This window comes from Lactuca serriola, chromosome 1 (assembly GCF_051521515.1).
Source record: "Lactuca serriola cultivar US96UC23 chromosome 1, Lser_US96UC23_V15, whole genome shotgun sequence".
In the NCBI taxonomy this organism is placed as follows: domain Eukaryota; kingdom Viridiplantae; phylum Streptophyta; class Magnoliopsida; order Asterales; family Asteraceae; genus Lactuca; species Lactuca serriola.
The window spans coordinates 114,741,521-114,751,680 of record NC_136408.1 but is presented as its reverse complement, the minus strand read 5'-3'; the positions used below and the strand labels follow the sequence as shown (position 1 = coordinate 114,751,680).

General features: G+C 34.5%; 1 protein-coding gene across 1 annotated transcript; it reads right to left on the bottom strand.

The window, feature by feature from the left end:
- Positions 1-216: 216 nt before the first annotated feature.
- Positions 217-2,844, bottom strand: LOC145070557 (epi-cedrol synthase-like). The gene is made up of 7 exons (XM_079017498.1): positions 2,724-2,844; positions 2,258-2,534; positions 1,783-2,164; positions 1,432-1,650; positions 1,213-1,351; positions 685-933; positions 217-525 (listed from the first exon to the last, which is right to left on the bottom strand). Exons 1-7 carry the CDS (start codon positions 2,808-2,810, stop codon positions 232-234), a joined length of 1,647 nt encoding a protein of 548 aa, XP_078873624.1. The 5' UTR covers positions 2,811-2,844; the 3' UTR covers positions 217-231.
- Between the last annotated feature and the right edge of the window lie 7,316 nt (positions 2,845-10,160).

Below are 10,160 nucleotides of genomic sequence, written 5' to 3'. Positions count from 1 at the left end.
TACATATATATAAAAGGCCTATTAATATATTTTTATTGATGCAAATATTGAATATATTATAATATTACAAACTTATATATTAAACTAGTTGAAAAAAAATACATTATTAAACTAACACGAAATTAAAACAAAAATAAAACACAAAATTACATGAGAAATTAAATAAAAAACTACAAGAACGATGAAATATTATGTGGTTCATGTTGAATTATAACTACTGAGTATTGGAACTCATATGAAGATAGGGTCGACAAGAAGAGACTTGACATGACTTATGAGTTCTTCTCCAACATGTGTGAAATGGTCCTTATTCTTGTACAGGAGATCCATTATACGTGCTAAATTAATAACTCGTATATTTATTGTCATTTTAACATCTTTACATGTGATGGACTCTTTATTCATTTCTTTCCATGCATCTTCAACTTTCTCATTGAAAAAACCTGGTAAATGTTCCTTATTGACATCAAATTCCTTCGTGTAGCATTCGATGACAGAGGCAACATGCTTTCTTTCTTGTTCCCACTGCATTTTTTTTTTCAAATTAGCACCAGTTACTCACACATTATCCAAGATTAATTAATGAATATAAGCTTTTGGGACGGAGAGGTTAATTATTGTGGGTTGTTTTGAAGTTACATATACATCAGTTTCTAGCATCACAAAATTCATAGTTGATTGTACCTTGTGGGTGACAATATCATCCATCACCCTGCATACCCCACAACTTGCTTTGACAATAGGAGGATAGCTGAAAAGCCAGTGGAATAGCTCATCTGTTTTTACATTACCCTCAGCAGCAAAACTTGAAACAAGAAGAACCATATATGCGGTAGTGATATATGTAACATCTCTGTGCTCCTCCACTGTTGGAGTATAGTTTTCATGGTTCCATTTTGCTTCCACCATATAGCTTCTAATGTATTCTTTGATCTGCTCAGTCACATATTCCAAATCAATATGTTTCAAAAAAAGTCCAATAAAATAGGATTAATATTATTCTAAAAGTTCATTCTCCATATCTTCCACATTTTTCGAAACCCTAAATGTAATAGATTGTGCCGCCCAAATTTAAATCACAACAAAAAAGAAGTATTTTTAACGACAAAGAGATATGGGTACCATCATAAGCTAAAGGTCGAAGAGCCATATTCATTTTAGTTTTGTCAAAAATACAATTAAAATGATGAAAACATATTCAAACTTAATTACCGTCTCTTTGACATAATTAAGTTGATGGAGTTTTCCCATTCTTGCCAAGAATTCCTCCATTTCTTCATGAAGATCCATGAGTATTTGGTATAGAAGTTTCATGTATTCCGGAAGGTCTTCCACACATGTAATTGACCACCTATAGAAGTCATTAAGAACTAAATGTAACTCAAATATATGTTGTTTAAATTAACGACAAACGCATGTCCTTTTATGTACCTCTCAATGGCTTCTGTAAAGATCACAAGTTCTTCATATGTTCCGTAAGCATCATAGGTATCATCTATAAGTGTTCCTAACGCAAGAACTCTAGCTACCCACATTCTACCTACAGAATACTGAGGCTCGCTATGGGTCCCTAATGCCCAAAAGTAGCATTCAACCAACCTATCTCTTGCATATGGTACATTGGTTGGGATATCAAAGCGTTTCCACCACCTGTAGTAGTTTAATACACATATATTAGTCTATAAGGGAGATACTTTGGATCCACAATGTGTATACTCCTTATTTTAAGATATCACAAAAATTATCCTATTAAATGAAAGGAGGGGTTATATATATGTATACTTGGATATTTGGCAAACCTCCTTTTTATGGAGAGACTGAAGCAGGTTAAACCCTAACTTGGCAAGTTTTAGTAACGAGTGATTATGAAAGGTCTGGCGTTCGTAGAAAGGTATGTAACGTATTGCCTCGAGTCTTTGCAACCTTTTATGTAAAGGTTGCTTTAGTGCTTCATGTATTTCGTTAGAAAGAACATGGTTGCTTAAAAGATGATTCTTTGCCATGTCATCAAGACATTTTCTTGAAAAATCAAGAGCGTCATCTAGTATGACCTCACCAGGCATGCTCAGATACGATGCCTCATACAAATCAAGTAAACCTTCAAGATCACTTTTTAAGGACTCATTAAAACTTCCATCTTTATCCTTGTATGTCTTGAAAGTATCTGTTTCAGTTCATATAAGTTGACATCATTAGTTCCTTTTGAAACTAACATGATTGATTGAATAATGAATACAAATTGCATACATGCACTAACCACTTGAGACCAAGAAACCTTGTTGTCGCATGAGTCGAAACCACAAGGAGGTACCTGCACCATTCCAGTTATGATCGCCATATGCATCAAAGACTTGTTGCAAGGCTTGATTAATCTCCTTCTCAAAATAATATCCAATTCCAAGGCGTTGGGTAGCATCAACCAGCTTTAACAAATTCAAATGTTTAGTCGGATCATTCAAACTTGCCAATATTTCTTTCTTCACTTCTTCTTTCAAGTCATCAACCACTTTTTCTATCCCTTCTTCTACTTCTTGCTTCATTAGAAATAAGACGGTATTAAATTTGTTGAATTAATCTAAAAAAGGGAACACTAATTCATCATATATAATTAAATATACACATATGATCTTAACATTATATAGAAGCAGCATGAATATAAACATATTTTTTCAGAGACATGCAAATGTTGTAGTTTTCATGATGACTAGTAATACTTTGTGTACCTGTTCATAGGCCAAAAACACATCACCCCAAACGCTCGGCGGAAAATTTACCGTGGGTCGAATAACATCTTCTTGTTGAACGGACATGCTATATGTCTATATGACAGATTTGGTTCAATATATGTGAACAAGTTGCTTTGATTTGATGTTTAGAGAAAGGTATATATAGAGGTCGGTGAACGCATCCTTATCATATTTTCTGTGTTAAAAAGGTACCGGAAAATATATAAAATTAATGTGGCACATTGTCTGTTCAAACGCGTGACACCCCACTTGATCTAATATTCATTTTTCAAGTTGAATGCATTTTGTTTTTCTTGGCGGCGGGATCCAATTAAAAAAGGTTTTTGTTTAACATAGGAATAAATTCGTGTGATGACCGACCCTGAGAATATTGTCTTTTATTTACCTAATAATTGTATTTTTATAGAATAAAAACCTTAATCCTCGCCTCATTATACTCACGCTCTTCTAGTCCCCTTATAGCGTTTGACTCATTGTTGGATCGGCTTCTATATGATTTTCTTACTTTAAATATGATACAACGATTAGTCGATTACCTTCGTTCTTGGACTCGCCGTCACACTCACCAATATTGCCCTCGATCTCCATTGTTGGACTCGACGTTTCCACCACACACTACAAGAAATATTAGCAATAGCAGCGACACATTTAGCGGCGACGCCAAGCAACAACGGCGACATGTAATTGACGCGTTACATGTCAGCGCTATTGCTTGGAGTCGCCGCTATTGCTGACACGGTGGCGATCCGTGTGGAATAATCCCTGTCCGTTCGATCATTATTCAATCCTACGGTTGTAAACTCCTAAAACATGCACTTTCTTTTCCCTCTAGGGGTGTCGCCGTTAAAACCCTATGTCGCCGCTATTGAGTTGCGTCAGATAACCCCCCAGTCGACCCTTCTTTCCTTCTATCGTTGTATCTCTCAAAACTCCGACTACCTTCACCATCTGCACCCCATTACGATTCCGACCACGGGGAGCCACTTTACCGGCGACCGACCTTGTTTACTGGCGACCCACCCTCATTACCGGCGGCCATCGAGTTTATTGAGGGCAATTCCGACCACAACAACATTTCAGTGAAATTGAGTGATCTAAGGTCGAATTTCTTTCCCTAATTTCTATTCTTCTTTTGTTTTGATGTTAGTTTTATCATTCAAACCTGATTGTTTCATTGATTTCTATGTTTTCTAAGATTTTTTTGGTTAGTGATTTTGAGTGTCGACCAAGCCTCTTGTTTGACTGTAAATTGATGATTTTTGAGTAATTATGTATGTTTTATCATATTTTATGCAACCTATTGTATAATTGATTTGTGTTTATGCTCATTGTGGTGTATTGGCATGAAAATGGAATTACACATGGTTTGTGTGATTTTGTATTTAGGTGTATATTTTTCTATGAAATTGGTATTGGATGTCTAAAATGGTAGGATGGTATGAAATTAGATGTATTGCTTAATTATTTGAAATTGGAATTTGAATTGGATGTATTGTATGAAATTGGAATATGAAATTTGTATTGTATGTCTAAAATGAAATGAAAAAATGGAATTGAATCTATTGTATATATGTATGATTATGTGATATTTAGGTTTAATAGTTTGGTATATATAAGATGAAGTGATAAAGTTCATAATTGATAAGTCATAGTTTTTGTAGTAATTTTAATTTGTGCATGCAAATGTATTTAGATAGAATTTGTATGATTTTGTATTTAGAAGTATATTTTGGTATTATGATCAATTTCTTACAATTTTTTTGAATTATTACACTTTTAAAGTTCTATAAATGATATTTTTTATAAAGGTTATATTTCTATAATGAATTTGTGCATGGAAAAAATTGAACAAAAAAGTAGGATGCAATAATGGAAAAAAGTCTGATGTTATATTGTGTATGTATTTGTATGCAATTTGGAAACTACAATGTTACAATAGAAATTGTATTATTTTTATATATGTAATATGTGTAAATTCTATTCATATTGTAATTTTGCAGGCTATATATGGGGTTTAGTTGGACGATACTCTTCTACGTGATGCAGATGTTATGGGCTTAGTACATGGAGGTGATGGAGCCAGGGATCCACCACCCTCCCGTAGGCTTTGATCGTGGTCAACACGAACAAGATGGTAAGTCTTATTATGATATATCTGTTAGATATTTTTATCCATTTATTATAAGCTATCGTGACTAATATTTTTAATTATATTTTTCAGCTGAGCTCCCAAAAAAAGAAGAGGCCTGCAAAAAAACGTTTCAAATTTACAGTTTTGTCTAAAGTAATTTTGCATGCTACATATGGGGTTTAGTTGGTCGATACTCTTCTACATGATGGTGGATGTTATGAGCCTAGGACTTGGACATGCTTTAAAAAGTGTTAAAAGATCCGGCATAGAGTGCCACACTTGAAGATTGGTTTCGTTCGTTGCCACAACAAAATGAAACTGGAGCAAACGAGAAGAGCGATGATGGCGAGTAGCTAGTTGTAGGATTGTAGTAATGTTTGTTTGTGTAAGTATTTTGTTTGCCCGTATTATCACTTCATCTGTAGATTTGTATTTCGATAGGGAGCTGACATATTCCCCTGTCAGGAACCATGGTAATTGGTTTACCCATGAGATTGGGAAGTATATATGGATGAACATCCCTTTGAACGTATCTGGTTGGGACAATGTTTCCCCCGTTTTAAGGAATGCCACAGTGGTTCATTTAAAGGTAACTTGGACAATATTTTAAGTTTAGTTCTAATTGGTATTTAACTAACTAACTTTTTTGTAGAATAAGTTTGATTTAGATAAGGTTAACTTGGATCCCGAGCGTGTTTAGTTGTTGCAGAGCATTGATGCGACCTTGCAAAGAATTTATAGAGGACGGAAAAATAAAGTGCATACTTATTTTGAGAATGTCGGGGGGGGGGGGGGGGGGGGTTGGCTAATGCCCTTGGGATACCTGTAAGCCCCCCTCCCCCCGATGGTATGTGACGTGAAAATTGGGCGCAAGCAGTCGAACATTTTCAAACTCCTGAATTTCTAAAGCGTTCGGCGTCAAACAAAGGAGTTCGTGCACAACAACAAGTTGTAAACAGAGGGGGATCGTGCTCATATAGCAATGCATGTTTCAAAGAAGTAAGTTACGATATATTTAACTGTTTATTTAAATTATACTGAATCTAATTTTTAATGTTAAATAGGACATCGCTCGAATCGAAGCATTTCGTAAGGCCAATACTGATCGCCAAGGGGTGTTTAGTAGTCTTGCAGTCGAGCAACAATACGTAAGTGGTTAATTTGTATTTTCATATAAGTGCTTATATCGTCATGGGGTAGTTAGTAATCTCATTTTTATTATATTTATTATTTTTTGAAAATACAGAATGCTTTAGTCTTTGAGATCAGTCAACAAACTCAAGCTTCTTCTGAAGCCAGCGGTCTAACACCAAAGGATAAACAAAATTGTTTTGAAAAAATATTCGGTGTTCGACGTGGCCATATCAGAGGCATCAGGCGTAAACCTTGTACGGTTGTGTCAATGTACGATCAGGAACAACCACTGACACAACCACCACCACAATCACAGGTGACAAGACTATTTAATTTTGGTAATTGTTTAAAATGTTGGTAATTGTTGGTTTAGTAATAGTTTCAAAATTTTGTAATTGTTAGCTTGATAATTGTTTATATATTGGTAATTGTTAGTTTGGTTATAGTTTGATATATTGATATTTTATAGCTTGGTAATTGTTAGTTTATAGAAGTACAATGCTGTAATGGTATTTTGTAGGTTGGTAATTGTTAGTTATAGTACAATGCTATAATGCTTTATATGCAATATGTGGAATGTATATTTTGTATATAGAATGTTATAATGCTAGTTTAACCTATAAGACTATGTTGTTTTATTTGTAGTTGGAAATGCTTCAAACAATGTTAAAAGATCCGGCATGTAGTGCTGCACTTGAAGATTGGTTTCGTTCGTTGCCACAACGAAATGAAATGGGAGGAAATGAGGAGAGGGATGATGACGAGTAGATAGTTGTAGGATTTTTTTTGATGTTTTATTTGTGCAAGTATTTTAGACTAGTATTTTTGATATATTGTTATATGTTAAATCGGACGGGTATTTTAAACGAATATTGTATTAATATTTTGGAATTGAATGATGTAGGATTAGACTAATTAATATCATACAGTGTTTTTTTCAATTTTAATGTGAAATATATATATATATATATATATATATATATATATATATATATATATATATATATATTTCACATTAAAATTGAAAAAAACACTGTATGATATTAATTAGTCTAATCCTACATCATTCAATTCCAAAATATTAATACAATATTCGTTTAAAATACCCGTCCGATTTAACATATATACTTATATATATATATATATATATATATATATATATATATATATATATATAATAAAAACACCAATACAGGCGATGCCTTTAGTGGTGACAATAGGTTATTACCGGCGACTTGTCTTTAGCGGCGACATGAGCTTATTAGCGGCGACATGTCTTTAGCGACGACAGACAAGCATTAGCGTCGACACACAAGCATTAGCGTCGACACACAAGCATTAGCGTCGACAAGCCCCACTTTTAGCGACAACGTCTGTCGTTGGTAATACTCTAATTTCTTGTAGTGGCAATTGCTCTTGCATCATTCACCATTGCATTGCCATGAATTATTTATGGTTGGCTTCTTAGAATTCTAAGAATAATAAAGTGGGATAGGACATTAAGGTAGTTGACAATAGGTCGACCTGGATTGGAATCGGGTTCAAACCATTTACTAATTGGGTTGAAGATTTTGTTGGGTATGCTCCGAACTCGTTTAAACTTGGTGCACAAGAAATTGACAACTGTATTTATTACTTGTTAAGTTGTTTTATTTTTCTTTCCAGTAAAAAAGTTAGATTACACTACAAGAAATAAGAGTATAATTACTGGCGAGGCATCGCCGCTAAAGGTGGTGTTGTCACCGCTAATGCCTTTAGCAGCGACGCGTCACCGCTAAAAAGCTCGTTGATGTTTTGTCGCTAATACTCCAGATGTCGCCGCAAATGCAAGATATCGTCGCTAATAAGCGTATGTCGCCACTAATTAGGGATGAGATTTAGAACCGGAATACCGGACCGGAACCGGAATCGGTACAGTTAGAACCAGAATATATAGTGGCACTAATTACCATTTGTTGCCACTAAAGGCATCACCGGTATTTGTATTTGTATTTTTTTTTGTATTTTAGATTAATATTGAAAAAAACATTGTAAAAAGTATAAAAATTGCTATGATGTTAATTAACATAATCCTACATACCTGCATTCCAAAATATCAATCAAACATCCGTTCAAAATACTCATCCAATTTAACATAATGCAAAATATCCAAAATACTTACACAAACAAACATTACTAAAATCCTACAACTAGCTACTCGCGATCATCGCTCTTCTCGTTTGCTCCAGTTTCATTTTGTTGTGGCAACGAACGAAACCAATCTTCAAGTGTGGCACTCTATGCCGGATCTTCTAACACTTTTTAAAGCATGTCCAACTACAAATAAAACAACATAGTCTTATAAGTTAAACCAACATTATAACATTCTATATACAAAATATACATCACCTCCAAGTCCTAGGCTCATAACATATGCCATCATGTAGAAGAGTATCGACCAACTAAACCCCATATATAGCATGCAAATTTACATTAGACAAAACTGTAAATTTGATCCCTCTAGTATTCAAAAAAAACTTTGGTTAGGATCCAACAAGTTTCTAACTTGCATGGAAGATCCAAAATCAAAGTTTTTATGCGATTTTGGTCCATGATACACTTGAAAAGTTGATTTTGCCCTTTTTATTTATATTTTCTATTTTCTTTATTTATTTTGGTATTTAAATAATTAAAATAAATAAAAAAAAATTCACCCAACCCTCTCTCTTTATCTATCTCTCTCTCTATAGCCACCACACCACACACTCTCACATATACACACTTTCGGCCGCTTCATCTTCAGTTGCCCACTTCGTCTTCTCTGACCTTGGTTAAATATTCTTCTAGGTTTTCGGTTCACATCATCTCGTCTTCTGGGTTTTTGATTTGCACGAAGAGGGGTAAGATCAACAACCAAAAGCCCCTTTAATTACAGTAATGGAGATCAAATCATGGAAGCCGCAAGTTTTAGCTTCCTAAGTCGTCGGTAGAGGCAATGTTAGTGACGAAGGCTTGGTCTTGCCGGAGAAATCATACCAAGTTCTTTCGACAGGTGTGCTAAATCGATTGAATTTGGGGTCTTTTGATTAACAGGGGAAGAAGATGATAGTCGAGAAATGGGTTTTAAAGGTTTTCCAACATGAGAGAGAAAGAGAGAGAGAGAGAGAGTCTGCTCTGAATCCTTCATTTGATTTCTTCTTGTGTACATAAATCATCTGATTTACTTACAGAGCTTTCACAATATGATGTGTTGCCAGGAATCATCTTTATCCCCAAATCATCAATCGATTCATATGTTTCCCAAAAGAATCAGCATTATAATATTTAATTAAAGGCAATTGATTTAGTGCATCTATTTTCAAAACCTTCTTCTAACTTCAGCTTTACACCTTCTGAAACTTTTGTGCTTTTTCCCTAGCCCACATCTAATCTTATTACGAAATTAACTATATCTTTTATTCAGCCATATTACGATTTATTTTTAGATTTTTAAATCGTTTTTTCTTTACCTGGCAACATATATTTGATTATTACTCTATGGCAGCCGTCAAGTACGGTCTTCCACTTTTAGATCGTGGCACTCGCTTTTCACTTTGGCAAGTGAATATGTGAGATATTTTTGGATCAAGAGGATTACGAAGATGCATTAGATTCCTTTGGAAGTAAACTTCATGTTACTTGAACTCCCGACGAGATAAAGAAGGATCGTAAAGCCCTAGCACAAAATCGGGTACATCTCCGCAATAACATCCTCCAAGAAATACTCAATGAAAAAAAATAGCAACTAACATTTGGTTAAAGCTCGAGTCAATATGCATGTCAAAAGATCTCACGAGTAATATGCATTTAAAACAAAAGCCTTTTCTACATTAGCTTCAAGAGGGAGGTAATTTACTTAACCATATATTTGATTTTAAAGAGATCGTATCCGATTTAGCGACTTTGGAAATTAAGTATGATGAAGAAGATCTTGGTTTGATTCTTTTGTTCTCTCTTCCGAGCTCCTACTCAAACATAAGAGATACAACTGTTTATAGTCGCAACACACTTACTTTACATGAATTTTATGAAGCTTTGTATTCAAAAGAAAAGATGAAAGAGATGGTATCTTCAAACGGGGCAAGTAGTTCACAAGCTGAAGGGTTATCGGTTCGGGGACGTTCCAAAGA